Raw genomic sequence first — 16,733 nt, 5'->3', positions numbered from 1 at the left:
CCAAATGTTTCAAGTTTCACACCTGTTTTATCAACCCTTGTATCAAACACCAAGAGCAACCGTAAACCATCTCACTCCTCAGCCCTGAAAGGTGGTTCAGCAGAAACAGGAGAAAGCTAATAGCTCTTTTCCTTCCCTGTGGGAATCCCATTTAGAGGGGAAGGCCAGTCAGCACATCCATTTTGAGCATTATGCTCCCAGGAAATGAAAATGTGGAATCTCACAGAGCAAAGAGGCTATTACTGCTTCTCAGGCTCCACAGCTGGGTCCTGGCTGAGGGGCCTCTGTGGCCTATAACAGAGCGTTTCTTCTTGCTTCATTACCCCTGAAAGCTCTTCCAAAACCTTGTAGACATTCTCCTTTAATTTTAGGATGTTCCTACTGAGAACCACAAGCAAGGAGTCCCACTGCAGCTCAGGTCTGCCCCCTTGTGCATACAGCCCTACAGCCTGACCATACCATGGCACACTAGATCAACCCGTTACCTTCAGTGCAGGGCTTGCTGACAGCTGAAAACGTTTGAATTTTGATGTCTCCGGCCCTCAGCGTTGCAACAAAATTCAGTTTTACAGCAGAGCAGCAGCTGTTGAAGTGGAGGGGCCCAGCACAGGTCCAAGTGGCCAGGAACATTTCTGGGGGCTGTGGGTAGGTGGTGATGCCCACACCTCCTCCTGTTCCGAAATGCAGGAACAGTCTATCTACCCTGCCAGCAGACAACACTTTGTCGTGTAGCAAAGCCATGGGCAGGCAGAGCTCCCCCAGCACTGCTGTCTCTTGCCATGAGGCAGTGCTCCCTGCAAGCAGGGAGTGCTCACCTCTGGCCTGGCAGCGGAGCTCAGGAGGGCAGCCCTGGGGCAGTGACACACCGCGATGCTCTCGGTGTGTTGCTCCCCACGTTGCTTGTGACTGAAGCCAGCTCTGCTTGTATATTATCAGCCCTGAAGGATGAATGCTGTGCTGTGGGAAAAGCTTCTTCTTTAGCAGCTGCACTGGGTGAAAATGTAAAGCACATGTAATTGGTGGGGGATGGTTTTGTAAGGTTTGGATGCAGAGGGGAAATCCTTCCAGCTCCATATCTACTGGATCTAATCACCATACTAGAAGATGAACGTGAACTGAGATCCTGAAATTCTCTGCTCTTCTGAAATTGTTATCTAGTCATAATAATAGTTCTTTTTCCTGGAAATGCCCAGGTGTACAGCCAGGTTCAGCAGTTTTACATAAAGAGAGTTCCTAAATCCCTCACAAGCAAGGAAAACAGACACAGCTTTTCTTTCACAGGGGTAATAAGAACCTACAGGTATCTCTAGAGGGAAAAAAGAAAACAGCCTTTAAATCTCTTACTGGCACATCTGTGAGATAAAGAGTTTCCCTTCTTGCTGCCAGAGAACTCAAGCTCAAAATAGTCTCTTCAGTCTCATTTCAGGAGGAGAAAAAAAAAATATGCAAAATTGAGACCTTTTGAGGACAGAGAGCAAAAGAAAAAATGATAAGTTGAGCAAATTCCCATCCCACAGCCTGCTGATAGCAGTGCCCTTCTCTTGCTATTGTTCTTGCTTAGTTTCTGGACTGCCCAGTGTTGCGACTGAAATCCAAGGACATTATCTTAGTCATGCATAATCAAATAAAGCTCTAGCTGCCCATGCAGGTTTCACACAGCACTGGGGCGTGCAACACAGAGACATTCGGCCCTGTAAAGTGCACTGCGTTTTGCAACATTTATTATTTCTGTCTTGGTAAATCACTGACATTGTGCAGGGCTCATGCTCCATGCCGGTTAGTAACATGGGCTGGTAGGGAAGGTCAGAGGACTCTCCCCAGCTGGCAAGGCAGAACTGGGTCTGGAAGGGCTGGCTTTTAGCCAGGATGTAGAGCTGCTGAACCCAAACGTCTTCTCATTACCCAAACTTCTCATATTCTTCCTTCTTTCCCAGCACATGAGATATCATCAGGTGATGAAAAGAGGAGCTCACAGGACAACAGCAACATTGCAGTAATAAGCTGTAGGGGAAGCTATTGTCTTCCAGATGCATTTAATTTAAATGGTTTCATTCTGCCACATTTCAGTGTTGTGCTACAGTATATCCAGTACTCACTGGAGGGCAGCAGATTGGGTCAATCGTTGTTATAAAAAATGATTATGTAAGTCAAAGGACACAGCTGGATTCAACAAAAATAGGCAGAGCAGAATCAAACCAGGGCATGATTTCTCTCCCCTACCCTGCCACCTCCATCTCTGACAAAGCAGAAGGTCTTGGTTAGGGATAATCTTATGGTCCACTGTCCCGTACTACTGTAGTGATCAGACCATGAGGTCTTTACCAGGTCTGTCCCTAGGCCTGCACTTGAGTCCACTGCAGTTCCCCAACTCAAGTAAGAATCACCTAGTTGGCTGGGAGTGACTGGCTGGTCTCATACACCTCTACACAGCGCATGTCCATAATCTAGCCTCACAGCGTATCTCAGCAGAAGGGCATTACTGGAAAGATGCTAAAGAGGCCTGTGAATCGCTGACACACTGAGCTTGTTCCTGGGGGAGGCACAAGCAGGGTGCTGTCTGGGGTTCCTTCACATGAATTATTGTCAGGCACAGTCTGGCAGCTGTACAGTGGTCACTGTGATCACAGCCACTGTCTCCAAGGGCTGCTAGTAGAGCACAACTACATTTCCATAAGGGAGTTTGTCTGACTAAGCAAAGGGATGCAACAAGAAATGGTTTCTGGTGCCAACACTGGGAGATGGCACCAGAGAACAGAGCTTCAGCATGAACAGAGAGAACTCTCTGTGCTTACAAGCCCACTGGAGTCACTGACTAGATGAGATGGTCCTGACTGTCACTGCAGAAACTAACACAGGCTTACAGAAAAATTGGAGGCTCATGGTTGCTTGATGATAGCTGTTAATGGCGCCTGGAGTGCTGCTTCAGGGGGCATTGATCATCATCAGTGGCCAGGGACAAAGCAGGTCACAAGACCCCTACGGCCTGGTGTTAATCCCTGCAGTTAATCCCAGCTGTTATCTGTCTATTTAAAGAAAAAGTTAGATATAAAGTGTTGACAGTGCTGCAGTCATTAGTGTGGAAAAAAATGAGAATTTGTTCTCTGGCCTGGAATGGAACATGGGTCAACTTGAAGGCAAATTTGATGGCTCTAAATGTGAATGAAGAGCAAATTTACCAGAATGGTGTCATCTGAGGGCTCTGAGCAGATGGACAACAGCATGTGTTGGAAAATGCTGTTCCTGTAGCGCCAAGAGGAAATGTTCCTCTGACTATTAAAAATAAGTTATCCAGAAATCAGCCAGGAACCTTTAATCTGTACATTTCAGGTTTCCCTGAAGGCCTTCCACAAAGTAAATATTGTATACGCCATTTAATTAGATTCTGAACTGACTCAGTCACTTGTTCTCACAAGCTAACAGCACTGAAGCAAGTAAGTTTACCATGACAGCAGAGAGACTTATGTCCAGATGCTTGCAGGATTAGTTCTGCAGACTCTCCAGCTCAGGAAGCAGGACTTCAAACTGCCTGTAGAAAAGAAAGTTTACTGAAATACTGGGACTATGCACCGACACACCAGCATTTGCACACGTACCCTGAAGCTGGTTTTGCCACTGGGATGCACAAGGAAAGAGAATAACTTGGCAAATGAGCGTGACTGCATTGCAGTGACCAGATGTGATTTAATTGTTCGCAGTGTCATGCAGATCAGCCCTGAAGTGACATTGATTGGAGATGTAGAGACAACTATTAAACTGCTTCTTCGCCCAAGACAACTTAATCATATTTCCCATTGTCTCTCTCTCCTTCTGAAGACAAAGTATTATTTACAACAATCATTAAGCACTCCTCATATTCTGGCCCACATCAGTGCATTTATTGTGAGCATGTCAATAAAAAAGCAGGGGAAAGCTTCAGTACCATCACAACCTGCCTTCTGAAAACTATTTATTTATTTATTTATTTATTTAAAGTAAGCAGGCCTGAAACAGAAATACTGCTGAGTTTCATTTCAGTCACAACACCTTTTCTCCAAATGGTGAAGTTTTTTATTCTTCACTGGCTTGTTTCCACTTTTTGATGCTTAGACTGACAAAACTGGTTATCTGTGTAGCCCCATCATGTCATTGATGATTTCAGATCAGACTTAAGCTTAACTTCAACCTCATATGTCTCACATTAGCTTAATAAACACATTTGCTTAGTAAACAGCTTGCTTTTCTCAACTTCCTAATTAAAATTTGAAAATGCACTTTAGATTCCAAAAGGGCTTTTCAATCATATTTTAATTTTTAGGGCTCAGAAAGATACTTACAGAGTATACTAAAATCAGAGTTAATTACAATAACTCCTTGTAATCAAGGTCCCACCCATTTTCAGATGCATATCATAATGTCACTGATCTCACCTGAAAATGAACACAGGGCTAACAGCTTCAGTAAATATAAGGTTGAAGCCAGTGTTATCTGTTGCACTGTTCACATCCCCAAATTAATTAGCTGTTGCAATTTTATGGAATCATGATTTGCCCTTGCACTTTTTTTTTTTCTCTACGCCTACGCATTTGACTATGCACCATTGCATAGTCACTGCATATTAGCTCACCACTGATAATTCTGGAACAATTTAAAATATGTTCTGCTGTTTTAACATCCTTTAAGGTCAAGTTTGTCTATTTCATGACAACACATTATTTCTCCTCCTTTATTTTGTATAGAAATCTTTTGATGTAAACAGTGAGAAACCCAGTAAAGCATAATCAATAAACATGTTTCCACAGAAAAGTCTACATTTTTCCTCTTTTTTCTTTTCATTCATAGAGTTCTAAAATAAATCATGTTGATCCAAAAATTCAATCTAAAGTATATATTAATACACTGGACAAAGAAGGTAGGTGGATAATGCTTTTGTTCAGTTCTTCAAATAACTAAAAACACTAGCTATGATCTGTGTGACTTCATGTATTGTCAATATGCTGATGTTACCGATATGGTGCTTGTAGATGAAACCTGAACTGGCACTGAATTAGCCAGATGAAGTTGCTTGTGGCCTTACAGAGGGCAATTTGCCCTCTTCTCAAAGAGCCTCTGTACAGACAAAACTTCAATAGAGACTCAGTCCTTAAAGCAGCCACAATAAGTCACGGCAACAAAGGGAACGAGATTCAAGTTTCAGATACCAAGGATATCCAAAGGTGATCAAGGATAAAAGGTCTGATTTGTAGGTGCTTTTAAACTGCCTCCAGGCCTAAAAGAAGGGGTGGGCCCTGCCCAGCAGGCTTGCTCTTCTTTTGCAGCAGTTATTTTTAGAGAGTACATAGACTTACAGGCTGCTATAGACCACATGTTGAAACTCACTGCACTGAGGAATAGACCCTACATCTGAAGTTCAGCGAGGTCCATACAGAATCTTTCAGCAAAGCTTGATCCTGTTATCCCTGTTGTCAACTGGAGTTGAGTCTTAAACAACAAATGAAAAAGAAAAAAAAAATCAGTGTTAGGTCAGAGGTTGGACTTGATGATCTTGAGGTCTCTTCCAACCTAGAAATTCTGTGATTCTGTGTGATTCTGTGAAGTATTTTTAAAGGCCAGATTAGTTTCAGTGTCTGGGAAAACAGCCACTGTGTTATCTACAAAAAGTAATCCATTACATGATATTAGAATGTGCATGTGAGTAATGCTTATAATTCTCAGAAAGCACTAAATTACACTTCTTATGGGAAACTTATGCAGTTTTTTGCCCAATAAACAAACTGCTGTTAAACCATTAGATGTCTCATATAGCAAGTTCTGCCATGGAAACTGCATGGAAATAACTGATGGGTTTTAAAAAAGGAAGGATTCTTTCCCCCATAGAGGCAAAACGCCACTCAAAAAGCAAATTTGAATGATGAAAAAAATCCTCAGTCTTTTGAGAATTCACAGTCCATATTACATTACTGGAATCTGCTTTTAGTTGTACTGAAGTGCAATGTACAAGTGAAACCACTGGTCAGCACAGAAAAAGAGAAAAGGCTATTGCTATTGCAATTGCATTTGTGTGTTGTGACTCAGTTCTAAGGTGTGATCTATAATTTTGAAAGCTTCTTGTACCTGGGATCTTCACTGAAATAACCCGGAGTTTCACGTAATATGCAAATATAATCAAACTATGTTTGATGGGGGAATGCCTGATACAGCTGATCATCCTGCAAATAGAGCGTGCAGCATTCCCCAGTGCTGTCAAGTCGATAACAAGAGATGGAGTAACATATTGCTTTAAGAAAAAGGGGTATAAGCAGGATAAAACTATATTATAAAATAAAAATAATCATTTTTGTAGCCTCTGGTGAAATAAAGCAGCTGCCCAACAAATTTTCCAATGTAAACTTGGATGTGAAGAGTCCTGCAGCAAGCTGAAATTTCATGGGAGAGGTAGGTAGGAACCCATGTGCAAGTACCCAAGGTGAAATTCAGTCATGACAAGACATTTAATCCAGTGACTATCATGTAGAACTTGGCTAGAAGGCATAATACAGTGCTGTAGAACCCAAACAGATTTAACTATGCCAGTGTGGTATGGCCTCTGTCGCCACCAGAAAGCAGGGATTCTATCTGTTAGAGGTGGCTCTGGCATTGAAGCAAATAGCTGCATTTACTGCAGTATTCCAGTCATGCAGCAGCATCTTAGTTCCAGGGAGTTAATTATCCCACGCAAAGCTTAGGACAGGTGGAGGTGGAGGCAGCCAGCAAGCCTATTTGGAGCTGTGCTGTATTTTTTTTCCATGTTCCATTGCACCATGCTGTGTAGAAATAATTTTCTAGCCCTTGCAACACCAACTCATGAGGGAAGGCAAAAGGTCATAAAAGTCCTGAGAGTAATAGATCACTATCATTATCTCATCTAACCTCCTGAATACCTCAGCCATTCTACTTTTCTTTAGAAGTTAGATCAAAGCAAGCCTTTTAGAAAGACACCTAATTTTGTTCAGATTACGAGCAACAGTGAGTAATTGGTCCCTATGTTATCCTTACTGCCAGAATAGTACATCTTATTCAAGGTTGAATTTGTTAAACTTCCAGCCATGGGGCCACCTTATGTCATAAAACAATAAATTTTAAGGCTATAAATCCCTCCACCATTACGCCTCTTCCATATATATTGGCCTACCTACACACAGTGATTTAGTTCCTTCTTACCCTTTTCTTCAGTAAGCTTGGACTGAGTTCCTTAAATTTCATGTCAAAGCTGATTTCCCACCTTGAAAGACAAACACCAGGTCTGGACACAGCATTCCAGTAAGGTGCTTTCTCAGTGCTCATTTCCCTAGTTCTATGTGCCACTCCTTTTTCTATACATTCAAGGATCACACGAGCCCTCTAGGCAACATCACACCAAGAACGTATGTTGAGACTGCTACGTGAGAACACCCCTCCCCAAGACAATCTCCAGTCCTGCAAGTATCCATTGCATTCTTCATTACTTGCTCGCAGCGGCATTAAAACACACTACTTTGGGAATGTAATAATTCAGTACAGTTATTCAGATAATTCTTACCAGCAATTCAGACACTTGATTACAAAATCATACAATAATCATCCCTGGGGGTGTTCAAGGAAAGGCTTAGGGACATGGTTTAGTGGGTGACATTGGTAGTAGGGTGATGGTTGGACCAGATGATCTCGAAGGTCTTTTCCAACCTTAATTTTTCTATGATCCTATGATTCTAATGATTTTGGTTGAAAAGGACTTGAAATACATCCAGTCTGACCTCTTGCTCAAAGCAGGGCTAACTTTGCAGCAAAAGCAGGTTCCCCAAGTCCTTGCCCAATCAGGTTGGAAAATCTTGAAGGGCAGAGATTCCTTCTTTCAAGGACAACTTCTTTTAATATTTACTCAGTCACAGTGATCCTTTTTTAAAAAACAAAACAAAACTTGTGTCATCTAAATGCATAGTAACCAAAGCCTCTATATCTACATTTTAGATCTTTGAATAAAATACTAAATTGACAAAGTTGTCAAGCATCCTATTAGAAATAGTCTTGTTTGCTGGCATCTGACTGCTGACTACATGTTGAAAGTCTGGCACTAAGCCAGTTTGCAGTCCATACAACCTAGTTTCTGTTAATTCAGTCTAGTTTTGATGGTTCAGTAAACATCACACATTACTGAATTAAAAGGTCCAGCGTAGCCCAAGGAATCAGCAAGCAGGCTGGGAGGCAGACCCATCGCTTCTTCCTAAAATGATCCACCTTCTAAGAAAGTGGTTCCACTTCTCTTTGCTAACTTGTGCTGTTATAGTCTGCTATTTCTACTGGGAATTGCCACTGGAAAGTGAGAGACATTTCACAAATCCCTGATTCATTCCACCTCCCCTTCTGCAATAGAAGAATTCTGCTGGACAATTTCTGAAATTTTCCCAGTTCAGTTGCTTAAAGTATTCTTCGGCTAATTCTTTAATGTCCTTGAGCATTAGCTGTGCAGCTATGCTGATTAGGAAATGTTTAATTTCAGCAAATACTGCTTTTCATCTTCCTTGAATGCAGATAATACTCACATTCAAGTCTCTCCTCCAAGTGCCAATTAGCCCCTGTGGCAGAGCACATGAAATCTGACCAGCGGTAGATAAAAAAGGATAAAGTCAGAATAAGCTTATTGCTTTCCACAGGCACCCAGCTCAAGCCCAAACATTGCAATTTCTAAAGTTGGATATTTCTGAGAAGCTATATATTTGGCATTAACATTACATAGATATTAATAGAAAAGTTATTGTCATAACTGCACTTTGCTTCAAGATGTCGGTTTGCAATATGGCAGTTTAAAAGAGCAAGCCTGAGGCTTACGAAGTCCTCTATGAAAAACAACCCGATTGGCTCATTAACTAGGCGCCATGCTTTTTCTATTATTTAAACATACTTTAATATCTGTAGTAGATTCTTTAAAGTGTCATAACAGTTTGAGAGTTGTCACATTCGGTTGTTATAGCTCCAAATGCGTACTTCTTCCCTGCTCAGGACTGAATCCAATATACAGTAATGTGACTACTTTAGAGGCGCTGTTACGCTTTATGTCAATCCAGCTGCTCTGCAAGTACGTAAAATCTGCATAATAAAAATCCTTACGTTAATTTCACTTTTAAAAACTGACTGCTCGCCAGGAACTGATTTCTCGACTTCAGCGTTTTAGCCAAACGAAACATTTTCTTGTCAAGATATCTGGATGGTCCACTGTTTATTGTTTACTAATTAGAGAAATTTGTGCTGATTTGAGTTCATCAGAAGTGGGTGGCTGGTATTTATTATTTAAGCTTCTTTAGCTTTAAAACCGCTGAATGCATTTTTAATCTCCTCTTAAAACTTTTAATGACAGAATTTCCACAGCTCCCCTAATTATCCATACCAGTGCTTAAATAGCCTCGCCGTTAAGGCTTTTGCTGAGGTGCAGCCTGCTGCTGCTGCACTTTCTCATCCTGTTTTGCCAGCTCCCCTGTGGGTATGGGGAAGGAAGACAGCACCGTGGTCCCCCGTAACATCCCCCCAGTTTCAGCGCTTCTTGGCCAAACACAGAAATGCCGGTACTGCACATGGCAGCAGCCGGAGAAGGCACAGCTTCCACCCAGCCGTTTCCCTGCACCGCTGCCCACAGAGGGGAAGGCGGCAGCCACCGCAGCGCCCTGCCAGGCCACGTCCCCCCCCCGTTTCTGACAGGCACCCGGGCTCCTCGCCCCCAGCCCCAGCCGAGGCCGGCCGGGCCCGTCCTGCCCACCCCGTGGCGCTGCGGAGCTGCCCGGCCCCGGCTCCGTCCTCGCCCCGCTCCCTCCCTCCCTCCCTCCGCTGCGGCACCCCCGGGCGGCGGGGCCAGAGCCGGCCCGCCCCTCCGCCTCCCCTCCGCCGCCCCCGGCCCGCAGGGCCCCGGCACTCAGCCCCGAGGCGAGCCCGGCGCGGCTGCAGCCCCCCGGCAGCCCCGGGCCCGGCGGCGCAGCCATGCCGGCAGCCCGCGCCGGGCCCCGCCGGGCCGCCCTGCGCCCGCTGCATCGCGGCGCCCCGGCTGCAGCCAGCCGCGCTCCCCTGGGCACCCTGTCCGCCTCCTCCTCCTCTTCCTCCTCCTCCTCCACCTTCTCCTCCTCCTCCTCCTCCTCCTCCCACGGAGCCACCCTCGTCCTCCGCCCCCTCTCCCTGCCAGCCTCCTCCCCGCCCTTCCCCGCGCCCCACGCCGCTGCCGGAGCCGCGCGTCACTCGGGCTCCAGCCCCGCCGCAGACATGGCGACGCTGGCCGCCGTGCAGCCGCTCACGCTGGACAGAGGTAAGCGCGGCTCGGCGCGGCACGGCCCCGCGGCGGGCGGGAGGAGCGGGGCTGCCAGGCGGCCGAGGAAACTTTGTCCGCCGGCGGCGAGCGGCTGAGCGGCCACCGGCAGCGCCGGCAGCCCCCGGGCTGGGGCTCCGCGGCCGTGCCGCCGCCGCCTCCGCCCGGCTCGCCCCCGCCGCCTGGCCCCGAGCCCGGCCTGGCTGCTGCTGCGGGTGTCGGGGTGCTGCCTGCCTCGCGGAGCCCTGTCCCCCCGCCGGCTGCTTCGACTTGGTGTCGGCAGCCTCGCCGAGGGGGTGCCGGAGTCTGGAAGTTGGGTTTCAATTCGTCCTTCGCCCGCGGGATGGAAAAATTGGACCTCTCCCTCGCCGCGTGTTTGTGCCCCTGGCAAGGCTCAGCCGCTGGGTTTCTGTGGGTTGCCGGGGAGAATAACTTACCTGGTGCCGGAGTTGTGTTGCTTCTTGGGCTCCGTGAGCTAAAGAGGTCAAACAGTTCCCAAAACAGCATTTTGAGTTGCTGATGTATTTTTCTTCCTGACTTGCATCGAGGAGCTCTGAGAGGCTCCCAGCATGTGAAGATGGATCTTCTACCCTTGAAGGTGTGATTTAGGCCAGTGTTGTTTGTTTTCTTTTTTTCTTGCCTTGTTTTTTTTTTTTTAACATGTTCTTTCTAGAGGGTTAAGATGTGCTTTCAAAGCAAGATAGAGAGCACCTTCTGTAAATCTTGGGCAAAAGGAGCCTGATGAGCACGGTTTCAAAATGATAAAGGTGATGTGGACAGCTTTCCTGGAACTCAACTGAGAGCAGAACAGCCCACAAAATATCATAGAATCACAGAATATCCTGAGCTGGACGGGACCCACAAGGATCAACTAGTCCAACTTCTGGCTCCACACAGGACCACTCAAAAATCAGACCTTATGTCCAAGAGCATTGTCCAAACGCTTTTTGGACTCCAGTAGGCTCAGTGCTGTGACCACTTCCCTGGGGAGCCTGTCCTAGTGCCCAACAACCCTTTTGGTGAACAGCATTTTCCTAATATCCAAAGTACTCTAAATACACTTTGCTAGATGGCTTAAATTCAAACATCGGTAGAAAAGGAGAATCTAAAATTATTCTTACTGAAATAACAAAGTGCTAGCACGCACTTTAAATTAAACTGCTCAGAAATCCACTGTGTAATCTACAGTTTCACCCTAATACTGTTTTCAGTAAGCAGGACAAATCTATTTCCTGGCAAAGGGCTGAACAGATGGCAATCCATTAGCAAACCTGGCTTTTCTGAGGCAAGTATTACTATTTCAGAATTACACATTCCTCTTCATCACGAAAAAAACACTTTAAAAAATCCACAGTACACAAAAAATGCAAATTAGTCCCAATTTAAATATAATATATATCTGTTTGCTGTGTCCTGGATATGCCTAACCATTTGGCAGAGGTGCCAATGTTACGGTCTCCCTGGTCGTCAGCCAGGGCTGACAGTAGTGTGAGGGAGATGCAACATCATGGAATGATAGGATGTGATGTGCAAAAGGAAAATACAGACAAGGGGAAATAGATTTAAATACTGCACCTGGCCTGAGAAGGCTGTTTCGTCAGTGAGGTGTGCTTCATCACCCGTAACAGGTTGCTGCTACGTCAAGTGGAGCGGGTGGGCTGACACTCCAGAAGCAACTCCAACCCTAGTGCTTCCAGATACTTCCTCTGTAGTCTTTCTCTCTCAGCCGCGGAAGAAGGAAAGTGCTATGTAGTGAGATTTTGCACATTTCTGTTGCTTTTATTAAAGCAGACACGGCTATGTTTACTGTCACTGTGCTTTGCGCAGCTCTGCTGTGATCTAGACATAGCCCAGGAGAGCCTTGTAGACTTGTAACCACTTTTCCATGTCCCACAGAGAGCGCAGCGCAGCGGAAAAATAAAGAGCATTCCATGAGCGGCAGCACTAATAACATTGCACTGCGGAGCCTTGAATGGCTGCTTGATCTCTGGTCAGGGAGTGTTTGCGTTTCCTCCTGCTAAGGGGCACAGAAATGGTAAAACACCATACGGATGCATACATCAGAAATCTAAGTTACGCTCTGACGTAGTCTGCTCCTGGACAAAACATGTACTGTGTTCCAGTATGACGATGGAGCTTTCCTAAAGCCTGACACAAACGGAATTCAAAATCTGTATGGTAAAATGAATTACCATTTAAAGGTGAAGGGCATGTTGTGTGTGAATGATTGAAAGCCAATTACATTCTGGAAGATTACTTCAGTCCAAAGCACAGGAATTAATTTCCTTAATTCCTGTCATCATGTGCCTTTCTACCTGCACAAATGTGTGCAAGTTCCATTAGGGCTTTTTAATATGTGGAACAAGTTCACAAAATAATGGAAATTTTAATCACTTACAATTTAATCTCCAAGGCTTTTGCCTGACCTTTGCGTGGTGCTCTGCTGGGAGGAGGGGAAGGAATCAGCAACTGCTGCAGGGTAGAAGCATATAGCAGTGGAGCTACATGTGGGGGCTGCTGCGGGCACACGGGCCCAGTGGTTGAGAGCTTTGTGAGGGGGAAGAGCCTTCTGCCAGGCACCTTCTAACAGCCATGTAAGTCTCTTACTTAAAAAGAAAAAAAAAAAAGAAAACGTGCACCTTCCTGTCTTTTCAGCACGTATTGGAAGCACCCCATCAGTAATCCCCAGTGCCCATCAGAGCACACTGTGGGAATATTTTAGGCCGATTCAGGGATGATGTTAGAAACTTTGAAAGCATTACTTGGTTCCATGTTGAGATGAACAGCTACAATGCTGTGTTTCATAAACGGACAAACAAAAAGAGTAAGGTTGGGATTTTTTTTTTTCATTTTGTGTTCCAGGTTATGGATTTTAAATTATGCTCCCAGTTTAATTTGCCTCCATTTAAAAGAACAAAACAGGCAGTCCAAACCAAAAGGGAAATGCTTAACAATGCCCATACTATTATTTTTATTTTTATTTTTTTTAACTGTGTACCACTTGTCGCACCTTGTGCCTCGCTGTTCTCTGTGTTGGGCCAGCAGCACTGCATGTGCCTCTCCTTACAATGCCAGTTGTGTTGCACAGTGATAAGAAGCTCCTCATCGGTGTGAAGCACGCAAAGGGTGCGTTAGCACAGTCTGGTGGAAGCATTTTTTGCAAATGGCACTGTGCTCCCAGATACATGCCGGGAGGAGTAGGTTTCTGTGCTTCCCTCAGCACTCATTTTAGGAGCGGCCCTATGAAGGCATGCAGTTTGTAGCAGGCAGTGTCCTGGTAAGGCTTAACAGATGTTCTCCATCTGAACTTTTTGGTTTTGCTAAAAATCTGGCAAGTTTTTCATAAAGCTCGTTTTACATAAAATTTCACCCGCGCTCTTCCTTCCAAGATGAAAATCTGCTCGGACAGGAAACTGACCATTTATTTTCTTGGAGTTCTGTGAAACTTCAGCCCCTCTTCCTTTTCTCCATGGGAAGAGTAGCTTTAAAAGAGCACTTCTTGATTGTTCTTCTTGCTTTTGAAGATATTATACAATTAGCCTGTGCAAAGACCGTCTCATGATAAAGAGCATGGAAATATCTTTTAATGTGAAGGGGGACTTCTTATTAATAATCCAGGTCCCGCTACATTTTTCCTTATATAGCTACCACTCATGCCACTGATGGTTGCACTTCTTCATGTGATTAAGGATGAAAGAAGAAATTTGAATAGACTGAATATCCAGTGCTGATATTTTAATCCCTGTGAAGTTTCACAACAAGGTCATAGCTATTGGCTGTTGACAACCAAATTTCTCCTTCTTTCAAATATATCCTTGGCAACTGGAGAGACTTCTTGTTCTTGAGCTGTAACACATAGCTAATCTCTATTGTCTTTTTAACAATTCAATCAGATATTTTTCTAGTGGAGTAGGTGTCCCATAACTTCCAGAAAATCCTTTATAAAACACTGTGTTTAGTGACAATGAATAAGAATTCAAACAGGCTTGGTATCGCCATCAGCTGATAGCAGTGGTAGACATACTCTATGAAATGTGATACTGAATGGTGTTTGACCATTAGTATGCATTGTTGCTTGCTGGAGTGCTCTTCCTTCCTTCTCTCATCTTGTCATTTCTCTTTTTATTTTCAAAGCCTACATAAATAGGGATTTTTCCCCATCGGTGCCCATTCATTTGTATGTAATAGAAATTGTTTTGAATAGAAGTTTCTGTATATTATCTTTGGAGAAAAAAATGCAGCATACTCATCAGGAAGAGAAAATCAGAGTCATAAAGTGTGAAATACACTCCTTGGCAGAGGTGCAACATAAGGCCAGATATCTTTTACGCTGCGGTTAAGCCCTTCAAAACAGTGTTAAGCGGTTATGCTGCTCCCTGCATGGCTTTCAACAAAGCGTTTCTATCTGTCATAGAGATTTCTTGTAGAGCTCTTCAGCCTAGCATGTTAAAGCAGAAAAATATTTCTGCAAGTGCCACACGCTTTAAGTCTAATATTACTCTATTTGGTATGCCAGATGATGACATATAAATAACCAAATTCATTCTTCCAAGGGAAAAAAAGGGGGCCTGTTATGTGTAGGACCAGAAACAATTGACAATTCTGGTGACAGATCAAAATGTATTTTTTTTTCTTTTGTTTTGCATCAGTGTGTCAACATTTATTTGATTTTTTTCCTAATGTATTTATATGAAGGGATGGTTTCAGGTAAGCAGACTGCACCAGCGATTGATGTTTTACATATAAGGATGTTTTCTGAAGATCCGAGCAGTTTAAGAGTTTTTTTTTTAGCTAAGTATGCATTTCAGTTGTGTCTCCTGGAGCTCTGTAGCAAGAACAAGAGGAAGTCCCAACCTGAATGTCATCTTTGATTTCAGTCAGGGATGCAAAAATAGACAGTTTGAAAAGTTAAAAGCTGACGTCCGACTTAAACACCTCTGGCAGTAGAAGCCTGAACTGGAAGAGGTGCCAGGGTTCGCTGTGGCAAGGGGGGCTCTGCCTCACGAGGTGGCTTGGGTTCAGCCGGCCGCGTGCTGAGGGACAAGGCTCTGTCCTCGGGTCTGAAACAGCTTGTGATGATGTGGCCATTGAAACTGAGCATGGTCTCAGGGGATGGAAACGAATCCAAGTTCACTGCATCATCTTCTGTGTGCACCAGGCACGGCGGGCCCTCCAGCACTGCCTTTCTTCAGAGAAATGCGCCTTCATGGCTGGCGCTACGTGGACACAGAAACGTCTTCCAAAAAGTAGTGGCGTTTTTAACGCTAGGCCACCTTTGTGGGGCATAGAGGGGGAATATCTTAAATTTCCAGCTGTGTTTACTTCTGAAAGATGTAACTGATCAGAAGCTGTGTTCAAAGTCAGGGGATTTTTGAGAGACACCTCTGTGAGAGCAGCTGTTCCTACCATTCCCTCTGGTCTGTCAGGCTGAAAAAAAATTTCTGAGATGGTGGTAGCAATGAAATAATCATTGTAATCTACCTGAATTTACCCTACATAGAACAAAGTGGTAAACACAACTAATGTGTGTACATTCGTCTGCTTGTTCTCCAGAAGGGGCTTGCTCCTGAAACTTGGTGAAGTGGATGGAGCCTGTCACAAGCCCCTGGGCAGGTGCAGAATTCACCATTTGCAGCAGGTTGCAATATGAGAGTGTTAATGATCAGAAAGAACATGGGATGATATATATTTTTTTTTCCTGTGTGTGTGTGTAGCAAATGTATGCCCTCTGTCTATAGATAATGTTGAAAAGGAAAGATTAGTTTTTGTAAATAATATCCCTATGCTGATTTGTACACACTTCAGTTGCATGCTGATGTCCAAGAGACATTTGTGTAACTAATGAAAAAAGGATTAACCTCTTAATGTAATTGTAAGTAAACAATTTGCTTAATTCTATCCTGAAGCTCCAGTTGGACTCCCCTGATAATGTTATCACAGAGAAAAATTTAAAAAGTGACAAATTACTGAAGTTCTCAGCTTTGTGACGAGGATAATTTGTCCTTTTTGTTCCCCATTTCACAACACATATATTCACATCTCTCCTTAACATGGATGACAGTCATGCACATGCAAAAAAAGAAATACAAGCCTTTGGTGACTTGTGTCATTCTGATACAAAACGAGGTTCTTGTAGGTAAAGCTATAGAATTTAAAATATGAATTATGTAAAACTGTTGATTTTACTTACTCAGAAGCACAAATAATTAGAAGTTGAGGATTTAAGAGGAAACCAAGGAAAGGCAGATAGATAGCATTTTGAGAGCACTTAACTGTAAATTTATAAATCTGCTTTCCATCATGCACAATTGTTTCACATGATGTATTTTTGACATTAAAAAATAATACTAATGTGCTGGAAACCGCACATATGTATAAATCCAAGGATTTTCAAAGTTAATCTAAGTCAGTTTAATCTTCTTTTGTGATATTTGCTGGAGAGTTACCCTCTGAA

At 44.0% G+C, this 16,733-nt stretch overlaps 1 protein-coding gene across 3 annotated transcripts in view; it reads left to right on the top strand.

Moving 5' to 3' along the window:
* Nucleotides 1-9,960: 9,960 nt before the first annotated feature.
* LIN7A (lin-7 homolog A, crumbs cell polarity complex component) overlaps nt 9,961-16,733 on the top strand; it is a 50,205-nt gene continuing 43,432 nt past the window's right edge. For 2 of the 3 annotated variants that reach the window (XM_032181722.1, XM_032181730.1), the window contains exon 1: nt 10,181-10,279. In XM_032181722.1, the coding sequence (XP_032037613.1) occupies nt 10,237-10,279 (43 nt within the window). In that variant the 5' untranslated portion in view covers nt 10,181-10,236. Of the gene's footprint in view, nt 10,280-16,733 lie in introns of all 3 variants that reach the window. The other variant, XM_032181713.1, reaches the window with a different exon arrangement.

Source organism: Aythya fuligula, chromosome 1, assembly GCF_009819795.1.
Source record: "Aythya fuligula isolate bAytFul2 chromosome 1, bAytFul2.pri, whole genome shotgun sequence".
In the NCBI taxonomy this organism is placed as follows: Eukaryota; Metazoa; Chordata; class Aves; order Anseriformes; family Anatidae; genus Aythya; species Aythya fuligula.
This window is presented reverse-complemented; position numbering and strand designations above follow the sequence as displayed.